An 18033-nucleotide genomic window follows, 5' to 3' on the forward strand; every position below is an offset into this window, starting at 1 on the left:
GGAACACACAGCGGCTCCTGATGGCTGTGGTGAGTTCCCTGTGGCTCCCAGCCACCACCACCAGTCTCCCCGTTCCCCCCCAACCCCTCCTCCTCCCAATGCCAGGACAGGAGACCCACAAATGCACAGCACCGCAAATTGTGATTCTGGGAATCGTGAGGGTCTCCTGTATATGGAGTGAGAAGGAGTCTGGCCTGATACAGCACTGAACTGTTCCACCTCTGCCACTGACCAGTGGAGTAATCTTGCGCAAGTCATTAACCCTCTCCATGCCTCAATTGATTATGCTTATCTTCATTGTAAAGCAGCTTGATAAAAAATGCTGTAAGAGCTAATTGTTGATATTTTACTATAATTTCAATGTTCCATAATACAAATTATTTAGATAAGTCATTTTCTCTCCCTTTCTTCCCCCCATCTACATTGATTACAGGTGGTTGGCTGTCAGGCTTGAGTTTCTAGGAAGCCTGATGGTTTTCTTTGCTGCCTTGTTTGCAATGATGGCTGGAAATACAATTAATTCCTCCACAGTGGGTTTATCGATATCATACGCACTCAATGTAAGTGATGGCAGAGTTTTAAAACTTCTATAGTATTTCATATGGAAGACATAAATGACTGGGGTAAGATTTAGTACAGGTTGGACCTCCCTGGTCTGGCCCCCTCGGGACTTTACCAGTCCTGGTTAAGGGATTTTGCTGGACCAGTGAGGTCATACCTGGCTCCCCTACTACCAGCACCCCCCACAGCCCTGGGCCAGCTGCAGGCCTCCTGGCTGACTGCTCCTTGCCACCAGCCTCACGGCCCTGCCAGTCCCCCCACCTCCTTCCCTGCTATGCTGGGCAGCCCAGCTGCAACCTAGCATCTTGCACACTGGGCTCCTCTGGGCAGCTATGCTACAGTGTACCAAGCTCCTGGCCCTGCTGGGTAGCCCCACTGTGATACTCCAAGGCCATGGTCCCACTGGGCAGCCTCCCTGTACTCCTGGCCCTGCCAGGCAGTCCCATTATGGTGCACTGGGTTCCTGGCCCCTTCAGGCAGTCCCCGCTAATCTCCTGACCCTGCCAGGCAGCTCTGCTGTGACATGCTGGGCTTCTGACCCAGCCAGGCTGCCCAGGTGCAGGGAGCCCAGCCCTAGCCTTCCACCAGGACTCTCTTTTCCTGGAACATCTATGCTCCTGCCTGATGATGGGTGTTGCCGGATCAGGGAATCCCAGATTACAGAGGTTCAACCTGTAGGCCACATTCTGCACAGTTGCACCTGTGCAATTTTTAATCTCATGGGTGTAACTGAGCAGAATGTACTCTCACTGCTGTGTGTTTTTATTTGAATGTATGGTAATATTGGAAGCTTATGTATTATTAACAATTCATATATTGATAGGTTTAAATGCAACAATATATTGGAATATTGACAGATTTTTAAATGCCAAATTGACTGCATTGTGAGGTTTACTTTTGTATTTTTCTAGCTTGGAGAAGGGAGGTCATCTAGTCAATTGCACTTGTGTTTTGAGATGCTTGCTTTCTAATTCTATTGCATTGGTATAATGCTGCAATATTTAGGGTGCCATCACAAGGAGATGGTTGATTAAAAATGAGTGGTGTATAGGTATTGAAATATTTAATGGAAACATTTCTACTGGCCCTATGTTATAAAATAAGCAGCACAGTTGGAACCGTATTTCACATGCATGTCTGTTTTAATAAGGAGTGCTAGTCCTGTGTTGATTAATGGCTAGAGAGACAATGAAACCTAATGATTTGAAGAGTTTTAAAAACCCAAGACAAATCCAAGCAGCCACAACATCTTGATAGTTTAGTCCTACTGTGTATGTTCCCTCTCGGTCTATCGTGTAGTCTAAAATTAGAAGATATGCTCTTTGGGATAAAGTGCTATGGAAATCTATAGCACTGTACCCATGAAGATGATACAGGCTACATTTACCTGCTAAGATCTGAATTCAGTGTTCTGTGATTTTTCTGCAACAGATTGCATTTGCACAGGAAAGGGTATATCATTTCCTGTATGCATTGTCACCAAAACAGGCATCTTAATTCAGCTCTCAACTCAGGTTTTTCAGGTAGGTATATTACAAACAAGTTTTCAATAATTTTAATTTGTACTGGTATTTAAATTTGGTTAAGTATAGGATCTCAGAACATATAATTATTTTTGGCTTAAAAGCCTTTAGATTCATATTTGAATATTCTGAACCTCAAAACAAAATGTTAAACTAGGAAGACTGCTTCATTAACCCACTGCCTCACCCACCAGTTTCATTAAAGTTTAATTTCTAGTTCTGATATGTAATGTGCAATGTCTTAGGAGAGTTAAAATAGTCCAATTTTATATTGCTATAACTGAGCATGTCATTTCACACTCTTCACATGGCAACTCTGAGAATTCACACACAGAATTGGTGTCCATTAAATTAACTTGTAGATATTGGATTAGGTAGCATTACTACAGGCAGTCCCCGGGTTACGTACAAGATAGGGACTGTAGGTTTGTTCTTAAGTTGAATTTGTATGTAAGTTGGAACTGGCGTCCAGATTCAGCCGCTGAATCGGACACGCCTGGGGCAGAGCAGCTGGAGTTCTGCTGGGTTGGTCCCGCAGCGCCGCTCCTCGGCACTACTGGACCAACCCGGCAGCACCCCAGCTGCTCTGCCCCAGGTGTTCCCAAGTCAGCCGCTGCTGAAACTGACCAGCGGCTGACTACAGGAAGCTCGAGGCAGAGCTGCTCTGCCTTGGGCTTCCTGTAGTCAGCCGCTGATCAGTTTCAGCAGCGGCTGATTTGGGGACGCCTGGGGCAGAGCAGCTGGGTTGCTGCTGGGTTGGTCCAGTAGCGCTGCACCTCGGTGCTGTCGGACCAACCCAGCAGCCCCCCAGCTGCTCTACCCCAGGTGTCGGCGAGAAAAGCCTGGTCTGCTGGGGTTGGGAGGGCGCACTAGCTGCGCCCCCCCCAACAGACTAGGGAGACGCGGAGCCCCCCTCCCCTCGGTTCGTAACCGACTTAAGTCCCACGTAACCCGGGGACTGCCTGTACTTGCAAAAATAGCTTTTCAGTGCTTGAGGATACAAGTGATTTGGCAGGCACTGTAGACCAGATCCCCAGGTGCACTGTAGCTGCTTTTGCCCCATTAATATCTATGGGTATGTTTACACTACCCCGCTAGTTCGAACTAGCGGGGTAGTGTAGACATACCCTATGTGACTCGGGAAGATTGTCCCAGTGTAAAGGGAATACTTCAACAGAGCACAGAAAACACAGGGACTCATGAACCCACACTTCCTCTTTCTGCCAGTGTAGCACAGAAGAGGAAGCTTGGTTTATGGGGCAGTGGTGGTAGTTAGGGGACCCTGTACCCTACACCAGTGGTTCCCAACCAGTAGTCTGTGGACCCCTGGTGGTCTGCGATGGTACTGCAGGGGGTCCACAGAAAAATTGTACTGCATTGGGCCCATCCTTACTTTTCTTTTTTTTCTCCCCCAGGGCTCTGTGCCTGACTAAGGGCGGAGTTCTGGGGCAGGAAGTGCCTTTTAGGGTGGAATTTTGGTAGAGTGGAGGTGCGGCAGCAGCCATGCACTCCGAGATGTGGCTTGCTTTTCATCCCGTTCCCCAGATGTTAAGGGAGTGAGAGGAAAGTGCTTTCATTCTGTGCATGTCTCTCACACCTAACTGGTTTCATTGTCTCTCTAGCCATTATTCAACACAGGACTAGCACTCCTTATTAAAACAGACATGCATGTGAAATACGGTCCCAACTGTGCTACTTATTTCATAAGATAGGGCCCCGAAATTCCACCCTTGGTCCATATCCTCTGTGGATGGGCAAGGGGTTTGAACTGAGGAAGCAGCATGGGTCAAGGGGAGGTGGTGGTCCATGAAATGTTAATAGATTGAAAAGGGGTCCATGTAGGCAAAAAGGTTGGGAACCACTGCCCTACACCACAGATGGGGAACCTTTTTTTCTGACATGGGCCATTGACCTACAGAAAACCTTAATTGCAGGCTGGGCGGGGGGGAAGGAGGGTGGACTCTGAGCTTCAGGACTTCTCCCTGCAGCAAAATGAGCCAGCACTCACAGCTCCCACCCTGGACGGGGGACGGGGAATGAAGAGGCATTGGTGCTGGAATAGTTTTTACATTGGGGGTACTGAAACCCAGTGGTCTCCAAATTTTGTACCTAGCACTCTCCCTCTCCCCAGAATTCCTGCAAAGACTGGACTATGACTAAATGGTGGAACAAAGTCCCAGGTGCCAGAAGACAGGACCCCATGTACATGGCTGGGAACAGAGCCCTGGGAAGGAGTCCAGTGGCAGCCAGCGTTGGCAGCCAAGACCCCAAGCAAAAACTGGTGCTGCAGCACCCCAGCATCCCTAGTTCTTGTGATTTTGCTTGGAGGCTTATGTCTCCCCTCCCATGGTAAGGCAAGACAACACTCACAGGTCTTGCCCCACAGAGTATCACAAGGCAGATGAAATTTAGCAACAGGCTGGCTCAAGTCCACAGGCTATACGTTCCACATCCCTGCCCTACACTGATCCTGAGTTAGTTTTTCTAACACATACAATGGTGGAAGAAGCACTCAGAGCCGACTGGGAGTGATCCAGTGAAAATAGAAATTTAAAGACAGCATTGCATACCAACTCCTAACTTATGCTTTACATCCTCTGGAACTAGCTAAGCAGCCGACCTTCTGTTTTGTTGCTGTTTCTTGCTATCCATTATACTTTTCTGTTTAGGAAGACCAAGCAATTTTAATGCATTCTGTGGAGTAAATCTTAAGGGTGCTTCAAGAATAAGAGGGGGCTTCAAGAAATCATTTAAGTCCAGCCCACTATGCTGTGGCAGAAGCAGGTAAACCTAGACCATTTCATGAATATATCTTATTTTTTTCAGATAACTCAAACTTTGAATTTTTGGGTTCGTAAAGCATGTGAAATTGAAACAAATGGAGTTTCCATTGAAAGAATTTGTGACTATGAAAAAATGGGCAAAGAGGTGAGAATTATAGAAGACTGAAGATAAACTGAGTACTGTATTTAGATGTTATTCCATATATGTGAAACTGACTAATGGCTAACTAAAAAAAGAAAATATATGCAATGACTAATACATAAATGATGGCTTAGAAGCAATAATGTCTACCTTCTCAGAATGTGATAAATTACGGATCTAATGTATTTGACTTCCTCTTTTACACTAATGGTTAGAATGGTTCTGTATTTTTAATGTTCACTAGTAAATTTCTTGACCTCAGATTTTGTGGTAGCTATGGTAGTTAGAAATAGATACATAAAATAAAACTTTACTACTATTTGAATTTGTGACTATCTATCCATCTATATACACATACAGAGCTCGCGCAGATCGCCTGAACCCGGCTCTTCCGGGTTGTAATCTACTTGCCACAGGCGAGTAGATTGTATTATTTGTTGAGCCCTATGTGTGTGTATCTATCTATCTATCTGTCTAGATAGATTCACACACACACTCTACAGTCATAGAGTGTGATGACAGCTTACGCAGATGAACCTGCAACAGTTATCTAGCTAGCTTGACTACTGGAGCAGTGACATCGTAGCAGCATGACTTCAGTGCAGGCTAGCTGCCAGAGTAATTTCCCAGGAAGGTTTCTTACAGCCTATGGTGCTAATCCAGATAGTTGGGTGTTTCTACATGCGCCCTCATGATTGCAATTCAGAAATACACAATGGTACAATGATGGAGGATACATTGCATTCACTACACAGCTTGAGGTACCTTGCCATCATCAAAACCTTTGGTGCTAGGCTGATACAGAAGTTGTAAGGTAGGAGTGCGTGGATTATGAATTTGTCAGATGCTTTTGACGAAGTGGGTCTTTTCCCACGAAAGCTTATGCTCCAATAAATCTGTTAGTCTATAAGGTGCTACAGGACTTCTTGTTGTTTTTCCTGATATAGTGTGAACTGAATAGTGTGTCCTGTGCAAAATAAGTGACATTGCAAACATAAATAAAGTTGTTAGAAAGGTACAGATTATACTTTGAGAATAGTGAGTACATTGCAAATTATTAATAGCTAGCGCTTTGGAAGCAAGAGTCTCCTCTTCCAAAGCTCAGGATTGTGTGTTAGTAAAATAATCAAGGTTTCTGTGGTAGCTTTCTAAATTAATATATGCAATTTTTGTCTGAAGAAGTTGCTAAGAAGTATTTTAAATTAAAAATTTGTGATCCATTAAGTTTTTGCCATCAGGTGTTTTACTTGTATTTTGGAAACAATAAATGGTTTGCATACAGTATTCTAAGTGCCTTGTAAAAATGTAAAACAGTGCACTAAAACAATATTAATTTAATTTCAGGCCCCCTGGATAATGTCTAAAAGACCACCAATGGGATGGCCCAATAAAGGGATAATAGAGTTCATTAATTACAAAGCTCGGTATAGAACAGATCTTGGTTTGGCCCTACAAGATATCTCCTTCCAAACGCAGAGTAAAGAGAAGGTATTGTACATACTACCAAATAATCACAAGTTATTTAAGTGGCCCTTTAACTTTCTACAGTCAATAGATTTCATATATAGAAGCATTACTGAAGGAGTCCAATTTAGGATAATTCTTATTGGGTATATAAATAATGAGCTATTAGAGTTCATGAAATTATTTTCTAAATGGTTGTATAGCCAATGACTGCGTCTCCATGGAACATCACCTTGTAGTGGTGGAGAGGCTTGCGTTGATCAATGAACCCCAAGAGTGACACTACTTTAGGGTCACCTATGGCAGAACGGTCAAGGGCGAGGTTCCAGACAAAGTGTCATCGAAGAAATCCTCAATGGCAGAAGAGACGAAGGATTACTGCACAGTGGAGATGAAACTGTTGTATAGTGTTACAGTGTCTATGAAGGCAGATGAAGGCTGCAGCAGATAGAGGATCTCCATTCGTCGTGGTGTCCATGCCATTGGTTTCAAGCCCTCTATTTGTCAAGGACAGTGTGCAGTAGTCTCCCCACTTTAAAAGAAGACCCTCACAGGCGTCTTCCAGTATTTGGGAAAACAACACCTGCAGAAGTAAAAAATCCGGTGGCGATCAGCGAGTGGTGATGGGAACAGGACAGTGATACCCAGAGGTTCCTAGTCACAGACCAAGACACAGGTGGTGGTGTATGTGTGATTCAGTCATTTTGCTCGAGAACTGAGGCAGGTCGAGCATCCCAACAGCTGCACCCATAGAATCATAGAATCCTAGAACTGGAAGGGACCTAGAGAATCATCAAGTCCAGTCCACTGCCTTCATGGCAGAACCATGCACCATCTAGATCGTGCCTGATAGACGTCTGTCTAACCTGCTCTTAAATATCTCCATGACTGAGCAGTCCTCTTTGGGATCCACTTAAAAATAGTCTTGCCTCTTTTTCTCTTGGCTGGATAGCTGTGTCCAGCAGGATCACCACCCCATCAGTCCAAAATGTAGGCATTTTGAACCTGCCCGCCGACAAGCTAAGGAGGAAAAGACGTGCAAGAGGAAGGGGAGACTGGCTTGTAGTCATGGTCAATAGCTTCCTGCTATACCTGGAAACATCTCTGTCCTCACTGTAATAGAGCTTGTGGTTCAAGGATTGGCCTTACCAGCCACCTGATGGTCCAAAACTCTCATGGAAGATGGTCATACTCGGCAATGAGTGATTACCCATTATCCTCATAGCCATTGGCTGTATATTTTAATCTAAATGTTATTAATGGCAACATTAGATACAAAGGGACAGATGCTCAGATGGTGTATTTTGCCATATAGCTCAACTAACTACTGATTTACAGCAGTTGGAGATCTAAGCAAGGTTTTAAATGACACACTTTAGTTTCAAGTTCTACTGTAGCTTGATTAGAATCCAGATGTAAAAATCAATCAAATATTGAGTGCCTCACACTATATATATGCAGCCAGTTTTTTTGTAAAATCACTTATGATAATCTTTTTACTTTCCATTTTAGGAGCACAAAAACAAATGTTTCCCACCCATTTTTTCCTTTTTTTTTCTTCATCTTTTACCTATGGTAAATGATGAACTGTGTTTCTATTGAGGACAGTATTAACACAGTTCCTTTTATTTATTGTTTGGGCACCAACTGTAGTTAGGTTAATCTGTCTCCAAAAACAGTATGAACAGAGTCATGGCCCAAAGGAACTACTCAAGTGAGCTCATTAGTGTGAGCAGGGAGATCATGATCTGACCCTAGATTTATGTGCTGCTGCCATCCCAGCAGATGAGAATATTAGCTTTTGAGCACTTGTTTGAAAATTCCTTTCTAACCCAAAGAATTCTAGACAGTCCAGGATCCTGATGATGTTTCCCAACCAAAGCATAAGAGAATTTAGGAAGATCAGATTTGGGGCCTAAATCACTGGACTATGGACAAAGGAGCAGTGTTCTTTTATAATGCATGATATCTGTCTATAGTGTTTAAAGTCACTAAAAAGAAATTGAACGTGTTGCGTCACTAAACTGTCCATTATTAAATTATTAACTTGCACTATTGAAATGACTAAAAATAACCTGTCTTGTTTCAGGTTGGAATTGTAGGAAGAACAGGAGCTGGTAAATCAACACTCACAAATTGTTTGTTTAGAATTATAGAGAGAGCTGGAGGCAAAATAATTATAGATGGAATTGATATATCAACTATTGGCCTACATGATCTACGTGGCAATCTTAACATTATTCCACAGGTAAAATCTGCTATAGAATCGACACTTCTATTTCATTCAGACATTAGCTATTACATATCCATAATGCAATTCTAAATCCTGAAGGCTGAAGCTGGAAGTATAAGGAAGGCCCCATTTTGTACCAGTTGACCAGAGGAAAAAGAAATCAGAATATTATTACTGGAATTATAATTAATATTGAAAACTCCAGTTACTCATTAATGAGTATGTCCCAAGAAAAGAGCTTTGGGTGTAATCAAATAATACTTGGTCATATTGCAAAATCAAAAGTAGCTTTATAGTAAATGATTTCAATTTAACATTAAATCCTTTTCATCTAAAGGATTTAAATGCTTTAAAGATGCACATAGACACCTGGTGGGATTTTCAAAAGAACTTACCTGCTTTTGCCTGTCTGCCTCTTTATGTGCCTAAATACCTTTAAAAACTGGCCCATGGTAAATTTATAGAATTGTATAGAAAGCTAGCGGATTTTTTTTTAAAGCAAACAATGTTCTTGGCTAACTGTACACATTATTTTTAATACAGTTATTTGAATATGTATTTTCATTTACCAAAGATGTCTTTATTCCTTTAGGCTTTGTGATATTAAGTAATTTGAGCATAACTAGTTTTTCATTTTCACTCAGATTTCAAATATTACATTTTAACTTTAAAAGGCATTATTTCTAGAATACCTCCATTAAAATCCCACCATTCCTATGATTGGTTGTTGAAAAAATTTTTTTTTAATCTTTGTGATGATACTGCTTAGGGCAATTTATATTATTTCCTAGGACCCTGTATTGTTCTCCGGAACCATCCAATCTAACTTGGATCCTTTTGGAAAATATTCTGATCGTGAGCTATGGGAGGCAGTGGAGTTGTGTGACTTAAAGAATTTTGTCCAATCACTGCCAAAGAAGCTCCTTCATGAGATTTCAGAGGGTGGTGAAAACCTCAGGTATAATTTTTTTTTTAAATATATATACCGTATTTTCCGGCGTATAAGGCGACTGGGCGTATAAGACGACCCCCTAATTTTTTAGTTAAAAGATAGGTTTTCGTCTTATACTCGCCGTATAAGACTACCCTCCCTTAAGAGGCCAACCGGCAGCGCCCCTCCGCCTCCCCAGCTTTGCTCCCGGTGTCCCTGGTCTGCTGGAGACGGTCCCCAGCAGACCAGGGGCACCGGGAGCAAAGCCTCAGAAGCGCGGCACCCCGCCGCTGCTGCGGCTTTGCTCCCGGTGCCTCTGGTCTGCTGGGGACTGTCTCCAGCAGACCAGGGACACTGGGAGCAAAGCCTCTGAGGACACGGGCAGCGGGACAGCCGCGGCGCGTCTGGGCTGCCCCGCTGCCGGCTTCCCCCGAGGCTTCGCAAAGCCGCGGAGGGGCTCTGGCAGCTGGGCAGCGCAGGCGCGCCTGGGCTGCCCCGCTGCCGGAGCCCTCCGCGGCTTTGCTCCGCGTCTTCCTGGTCTGCAGACCAGGGAGACGCGGTGCAGCTTTTCTCGCCCCGGAGTACACGGTCGGCGGGACCGCGAAGTCCCGCAGTCTGTGTCCTCCGGGGCGAGAAAAGCTCCGTTCCTACCTGCAAGTCGGGGACTGCCTGTATACCCAGCGTATAAGACAATCTCCGATTTTTGGGGGATGTTTTTTAGCATAAAAAGTCATCTTATACGCCGGAAAATACGGTATATTGGCTAGAGACCTCTTCTGGTGTGTTAACTTGATTTTCCTTCAGTACATTCTATATGAAAGTATTCTAATATTTTTCCATGTCATTAAGGTGACCCCCCTCATTCTAAGCAGAATTATGTTTGTAAAGTACTCTTATAAAGCAATTTATGTTCTGGCTAAATACTAATTGGGTGAAATGTTATGCTCATGTTATACAGGTCAGACCAGCTGAGCTGTCTCTTCGGGTCTTAAAGACTACGATAGTTTGTTTTGATAAATGAGCAAATAGTTCCAAGTCAGGAAAAGGATAGCCACAAACAGAATAATTGAAATCAGAAAGAAAAAGTAAGCAAAAAAACCCCCCAAGAAAACACCATTGTACACACTATATTATATTGTCTGTTATTGGCTTAAAGTAGTGAAGTAGCTTTTCAATTTCCCTTTACAGTGCACTTTATGGGAGAGAAAGGCTATGTCTACACTCGCGGCTTCTTGCGCGAGAAATATGCAAATGAAACTAAGCATGGAATATCGCCGATCCTCATTTGTATACCTAATGAGCCGCCATTTTTGCATAAGAGGCTCTGGCGCCCGAAGGAGCTGGAATTCTCAGGAATAACGGCATTGTGCAAGAGGGTTTTTCTTGCGCAAGAAGGGGCAGTGTAGATAGCTCCTTCAGGTACAAGAGCCTCTTATGCAAAAATGGCAGCTCATTAGGTATGCAAATGAGGCTCAGCAATATTCCACGCTTAGCCTCGTTTGCATATTTCTCATGCAAGAAGCCGTGAGTGTAGACAGCCAAAATGTCGAAGTGTAAGAAACAGTGTAAGATTTTTGCAGTCTGCTAAAATCTGCAAAATTCATATAAATGCTTGAAAGCTTTTACAAGTTGGACCTCCTTGATCCAGCACTATTGAGACCTGACTGGTCCCAAACGAGAGAATTTGCCAGACCAGGGGAGGTCTCCTGTCACAGACTCCCAAGGCTGCTCCAGCCGGCACCCTGCCTCACCTCCCTCCCCATCCCACCCATTCCAACCTGACTGGGCAGCTTGCTCAGCTGCTGCTGCCTCCCTGGACAACAGAGGCTCTGAGTCCTGCCATTGGTCTCCAGCCCCGCGCATCTGGGTGCAGCGGTGGTGACCTGACCCCACGCTCAAGGAACTACTGTGGGGCTCCATCCCTGTGCTCCAAGAAGCTGCCAGAGGACTCTGGTCTCACAATGCTGGGGGGCTCCAATCTCAGCCCCCAGTTCCCAGGGGGTTACTATGGGGTTCTGGGGTTGCCATAGGACTCCAGGCCAGTGCCAATCTGTGCTGCTAGGGAACTCCTGCATGGCCCTGGGTTGCCCTGTTGCTCCCAGCTGGGCTGCTGACCTATTACCCCGTCCAGCTGGCCCTCCTGCCCTTAGGCTCATGGACTCTCTAATCTAAAAGCATCTCCGGTCCTGCTAGACAACAGGTGTTGCCAGACCAGAGAGTACTGGTTTTTGGAGGTAGAACCTGTACTAACAGAGTGACAATCCAGTATTTAAAAAAAAAAAAAACAGATAGAAAATGGAAAATTCGCTAATAAATTTGAAATCATCTGTATCCAATGCATCTGGAAAAAAAATTAGAATGGAATTTCTACAGGGTTACATACCACTTCCAAAGACAGCATAAATGTTTTATAAATTCCCACACTGAACCAATTCCTACCATTATAAATTACATACATTTAATAAGTATCCATTGTATATCAGTGTCTTTTCAACTTATCCCAATTTCCAAAGTAGGACATAATATAATATTGGGTAGTAAGTGGAAATTGGTGCATGTATGCATCCATCTGGAAAATGAAAATGGGGAATAGAGCCTCCTAAGCCTCCAAAATAGATTGTAGGCATCTGATTTTGCTAACAATTTAAACATATTATCACATTTGTTGCTTTTCTCTACAAAATAACCCGATAAAGGAATTATCTGATGGGAACACAACAATGCTTTTGCAAAGTTATTGAAATGACACTTTTTTCAAATGTGTTTAACAGTGTTGGTCAGAGGCAACTTGTCTGTCTTGCCCGTGCTTTGCTACGGAAGACAAAAATTCTGATCTTAGATGAAGCGACAGCTTCTGTTGACGTGGAAACAGATAATCTAGTGCAGTCAACCATCCGGAAGGAGTTTTACAACTGCACAGTCCTAACTATAGCCCACAGATTGCATACAATAATGGATTCTGAAAGGTAAGTTTCAATATTGTTTTAAAAAAAATGTTGCTTTATTTAGACATTATTAAAGTCACGAAAGCTGATCTGGCTTGATGCTTTCCCCAGTTATCCTTTCACTCCTCCCCATATAATGTTCAGTATTGATACTAAACAGATTAATATTGGTGCTACACTGTTTCTCCTGTTCTTATTACTGAAATAATTTTAATTCTTCTTCAAGTGATTGCTCATGTGCATTCCAATATAGGTGTGTGCACATAGCGGACATGCATCTTGGGAAGATTTTCCCTCAGCAGTACCCTTAGGGCCAGCAAGGATCTCCCTGCAGTGGCGCCAGTATATCAGTGCATATACCCCTGCTGGTCCCTTCCCCACTCAGTTCCTTCTTACCGCCATGACGGTCATTGGAACAACCTCAGCTGCCTTCGAGTTGTGCTTTAACTTGCTAATTCCTTGATTGTTTATCTCTGTGCTTTAGTTAAGTACCTGTGAAATTACTTTGAAGACTCTCCTTTGTGTTTGTCCTCCTCACCCCGCCGCGACGCTCTGCGCACCTGCGTCCGGGTATGCACGGCCATCAGGGCTTCAAACCCTGCAAGAAGTATGGCAAGTCTATGCCCTGCAGTGATCCGCACTCATCTTGTTTGAAGTGCTTGGGAGAATAGCACATAACATCAGTGTGCAAAATCTGCAAGACCTTTAAACCCAGGACTAAGCGAGAGCGCGAGTCTCGCCTCCGGGCACTCCTAATGGAGTCAGCTCTATGGCTGGGCCCGGCACCGAGCACAGGCAGCACACCGGCCTCGGTGCAGGATGCCTCGATGCGCCGTCCTTCCCTGGCACCTCACAGGGCTAGGCGCTGCTCTCTCTCACCGGCACTGCCTAGGAAGAGGCGGCCAGACGGGTCGGTCCCTGCTCAGGCATGTGCCCTCTGTGCACCCCTCTGTGGGGCATGTGGCATCTGACAGCCCACATCCCGGGCCTTCAAGGCCAGGCGATTATCTACCCTGGCAGAGGGATGATAGCTCCCCGGCAGACCTTCCCGACCCATCCACCCTGGAGTCGGCTAGGGTGCTCATTGAATCGTCCCTCTCGCCTCCCCCTGCCACGACACTGCCTAGATAGCATGGGGACTCCTGGCACCACTCACCGTGGGCGCCCCGAGAGCAGCAGCATGAGGCACATAGCCTCGGGCCGCAGTTGGCGCCACCCTCAGTACCGGGCTCGGAGACAGCACTGGCACCGGCAACAGATGAGCCACGGCGCCTGCCCCACCTGAGGAACCAGCATTGGTCATGCCTCCTCCTCCTCCACCCTGGCACTGTGGCAAACCTGAGGCTATGTCCTGCCTTGCTCCGCCACACTCGACGTTGACGCCTCCGTGGTCTGTGTCAGTTACTCTTCTGACTCCGACGCAGCATCTGTGTGGTCATCTAGGGGCTCCAGGTCACGCTCCCCGCACCGTTCCCGATCACGGTACCACTCCCAGCACTGGTCTCCTTCACACCAGCAGCAATGGGGGCAGCCAATCTCGGTGCCGCTGCTGCAACAAACCTGGCCTCCCCAACCATCTGGACAATGGCCTTTTTGGACTCCCTGGGCCTATCACCAGAGCCAGGGCTCTGTGCCTCCTCGACTGGCCTCCTTTGTTTCACGGCCTCAGGTTCCCCCGTCGGCTACCCACTTTGTCCTGTTTCCCACCTTGACACACTCCCTGTCCCCAGGCCAATCATCCCCAGCTCCAGCAGGGTGTATGGACCAGAAAAGCCAATCGGGTCCCCCTCCTCCTTCTGTGACCACCTCTGAGGGTCCGGAGCACAGGGACATCCCCATGCAGGACATTGCAAAGGGGTCATCATTCTCCTCTGCGGACAAAGCGCTAGCTGACACGATGCCCCCTATGCCCTCTATGGACACCAGGACCCATCAGGACCTCCACCGTTGCCTGGCCCAAAACCTAGGGGTTCAGGCAGACAAGGTGGACGAGGACTCTGACCTGACTGTCGACTTTCTACAAGCCAACACCCCTTCTAGAGTGGCACTGCCTATAAATAAGACCGTTGCCAAGATCTTGGCCACCCTCCGGCAAACGCCGGCTTCCATTCCACCCACCAATAAGTGAGCCAAGTGTAGATACTTTGTTCCCTCGGAGGGTAATGAACACCTTTTCTTGCACCCTCCTTCCCGGCTCCATGGTGGTCCAGGTGGTCAACCAGAGAGAAAGGCAGGGGCAACCAGTGGCCACCCCTAAGAGCAAGGATGCCAAAAAGGCGGATTTACTGGGCAGGAAGGTCTATGCTTCCGGGGGCATCCTGATTGCTAACCGGCAGGTCCTCCTATCCTAGTACGGCTGTAACACCTGGGTGGCAATGGCCAAGTTTGCGGACTTGCTCTCCTGGGCAGAAATTAGAGCCCTGCAGGAGGAGGGACGGATGATCTCCCGAGCGGCTCTGCAAGCAGTGCTCGACACGGCTGATGCCACCTCACGGGTCATGGCCACAGGGGTAGTGCTGCATCGCAGCTCCTGGCTGCAGGGCTCCAGGGTGCCACTTGAGGTCCAAAACACCCTCCAGGACCTCCCCTTTGAGGGTACCTCGCTCTTTTCAGAGCAAACTGACCAGCACCTTCAGCATGGCCACGACAGCATTAGTACTCGACGCTCCTCAGCCTCTCATGCGAGAGACCCTTAGCCCTCCCATTAGTTCCAGGCCTCATATGACAGGACTCGGGCAGGCTGCACCACCCTGTCCTGCAGTACCTCCACCTGACAGCATGGAAGCAAACAGCTCAGGAGCTCCAGTACTCCCAACGGGTCCAGGAGGTCCTGCTAAGCAGCAGGAAACCGTCCACCAGATCCACTTACTTGGCTAAATGAAAATGCTTCTGTTTCTGGGCATCCCAACAGGGGGTACAGCCAAGAAGGGTACCGGTTCCCAGGATTTTAGACTACTTACTAGATATTAGGCTCCAGCACCTGTGTTCCTCATCCATTAAGGTCCACGTTGGCAGCCATGTCAGCCTTTCACCCAGGGAAAGGGGGCAAATGCTGTTCGCCAACCCAACGGTTAATACATTCTTGAAAGGCCTGGGTAGACTCTACCCACATGTACAGCTCCCTGTCCCACAGTGGGATCTAAACCTGGTCCTCTCTAAGCTTATGGGACCCTCATTTGAGCCGATGGCTACGTGTTCGCTCCTCCACCTATCATATAAGGTTTCATTCCTGGTAGCAATCACATCCTTGAGGCAGGTATCCGACATTAGGGCACTCACGTGTGATCCCCGTTACATGGTATTTTTTAAAAGATAAAGTCAGATTCCGCCCCCATCTGGCCTTTCTGCCAAAGGTGGTTACCTCTTTTCACACTTCCCAAGATATTTTCCTCCCAGTTTTCTTCCCTAAACCGCATGCTTCTGGGAAAGAACAGGTCCTGCATGCATTTGCCTTTTATTTAGACAGAACTAAACCGTATTTTCACAGCAGCTCTTTGTAGCCATTGCGGAACATACGAAGGGTCAGCCCGTATCCACTCGGAGGATTGCTTCATGGATAACTGCTTGCATTAGGGAGTACTACTCTTTAGCGGGCACACCAGCCCTGCCCCTCAGGGTGCACTCTACGAGGGAATATGGCGATGTCCACCGCTTTTTCCGCACCAGTCCCCATTTCGGACATCTGCAGGGCTGCCATCTGGTGTTTGGTCCACATGTTTGCTAACCATTATGCCCTTCCACAGCAGGCCAGGGAGGACGCTGCCCTAGGTAGGGTGGTCCTGAGCTCAGGAGCAATTTCTTCCTCCGGCCCCCCGCTGAGTTAGGTGATTCCAAAGCAGAACCTATATTGGAATGCACATGAGCAATCACTTGAAGAAGAAGAAAGAACGGTTACTTACCTCGTAACAGTGATTCTTCAAGATGTGTTGCTCATGTCCATTCCAAATCCCCACCCACCCCCCTTCTCTGCCAGTAGCATACTGGTAAGAAGGAACAGAGTGGGGAAGGGGCCAGCAGGGGTATATATGCACTGATATACTGGTGCCACTGCAGGGGGCTCCCTGCTGGCCCTAAGGGTACTGCTGAGGCAAAATCTTCCGATGACATGTGCACGCTGTGCGCACACACCTATATTGGCATGGACATGAGCAACACATCTCGAAGAATCACAGTTATGAGGTAAGTAACTGTTCTTTTCATTTTTAACTCAGCTGTACATACACGTTACTAGCAGCTCCATTTAATTTACCAGAGTAAGTTGATTGCACTGTAGGGCTTAAGGTGACAAGTCAAAATTTCATTTTCTAAAATCCATTTTTTGTGCAGTTCATAGTTTCATAACCACCTGAGTTACCTGCTGCAAAGAGATTTCTGTTATTAAAGGAATGAGTTCTAGGACTGGAAAGTATGACTGAAAAAGTAGCTCAATTTTCCTTATCACCTTTCTGTTTCTACTTTGCAGAGTGCTTGTTCTGGGCTCTGGAAGAATTATAGAATTTGATACCCCACATAATTTAGTACTTCAGCAAGGAGTTTTTTCTAAAATGATTTCTGAGGCTGGGATAATTCAAGATTCAAATAACTCATGAACTTATTTTTGTCACAAGAAGATTGCGGTTTCTTTTTTCTGAACTTGAATGCAGGAAATGCTCCATTGATGTGTGGTTAATTGTATCCTTGACATTATGAAATGATGATACAATTTAGGAGAATGGGTAGTTTTAATACTACATACGTCGTAGGAAAAAAAAGCAGATGATGGCTACTGTTGTGATCTGCAGTGCATACTCCTGAATCTTCTTTAAAATGTTTTTATATAAATTTTTCACTAGAACTAAAACATTGTATACAGTGAATTTTGCTTTAATAAATGATCTACAAACTACATCAATGCTTGTTAACCACAATAGTTAACACTTCAGAACCTTCAGACTTTGTTTTGGATGAATCTGTTTGTATGTTTTAAATTATTTAATAAATAATGGTGATTTAATCAGTATAGTTTTGTTATAAATGATGAGCTGGTGAAAATTCATTTTGAGAATAGTGGGCTCAATGCTGACTAATATATCCATGAATATTTTTTATACACTCGGAGTATATTTGGGTTTTTAAATGTTGTTTGAAAATCCTAAGTAAGTGACAGGTTGGACAATTATTACTTACTTTTTTCCATCTAACTGAATATTCTCAAGTCACATTGTGACAGAATTCTGAAAAAGGAAAATCCATCTGGGAAATAGTTACTTTATACAGAGAGTATATATGGTTGACATTTCCATTTAATATGAAAAGAAGGTTATATTGTCATGGCTAGCGCAAGAATAGCTTATGAGAACATGCTGGCTTGAAAATATAAAGTACTGTAAGGTATGGTCCTAATTTGTCATCTTGCTTTGTGGTTAAACCAGGTGAAAAGGTAAAAGGAAGAGAAGAAAGTTTCCATAAGAA

General features: G+C 45.4%; 1 protein-coding gene across 1 annotated transcript in view; it reads left to right on the forward strand.

The window, feature by feature from the left end:
- Positions 1 to 17581, forward strand: part of LOC102462398 (multidrug resistance-associated protein 1-like) — a 74046-nt gene extending 56465 nt beyond the window's left edge. Inside the window, exons 22-28 of the mRNA XM_075909834.1 lie at positions 434 to 560; positions 4911 to 5012; positions 6354 to 6497; positions 8563 to 8721; positions 9498 to 9664; positions 12409 to 12603; positions 17045 to 17581. Of these exons, the coding sequence (XP_075765949.1) occupies positions 434 to 560; positions 4911 to 5012; positions 6354 to 6497; positions 8563 to 8721; positions 9498 to 9664; positions 12409 to 12603; positions 17045 to 17171 (1021 nt within the window). The 3' untranslated portion in view covers positions 17172 to 17581. The remainder of the gene's footprint in view (positions 1 to 433; positions 561 to 4910; positions 5013 to 6353; positions 6498 to 8562; positions 8722 to 9497; positions 9665 to 12408; positions 12604 to 17044) is intronic.
- The last annotated feature ends 452 nt before the right edge of the window (positions 17582 to 18033 follow it).

Source organism: Pelodiscus sinensis, chromosome 1, assembly GCF_049634645.1.
Source record: "Pelodiscus sinensis isolate JC-2024 chromosome 1, ASM4963464v1, whole genome shotgun sequence".
NCBI lineage: Eukaryota > Metazoa > Chordata > Testudines > Trionychidae > Pelodiscus > Pelodiscus sinensis.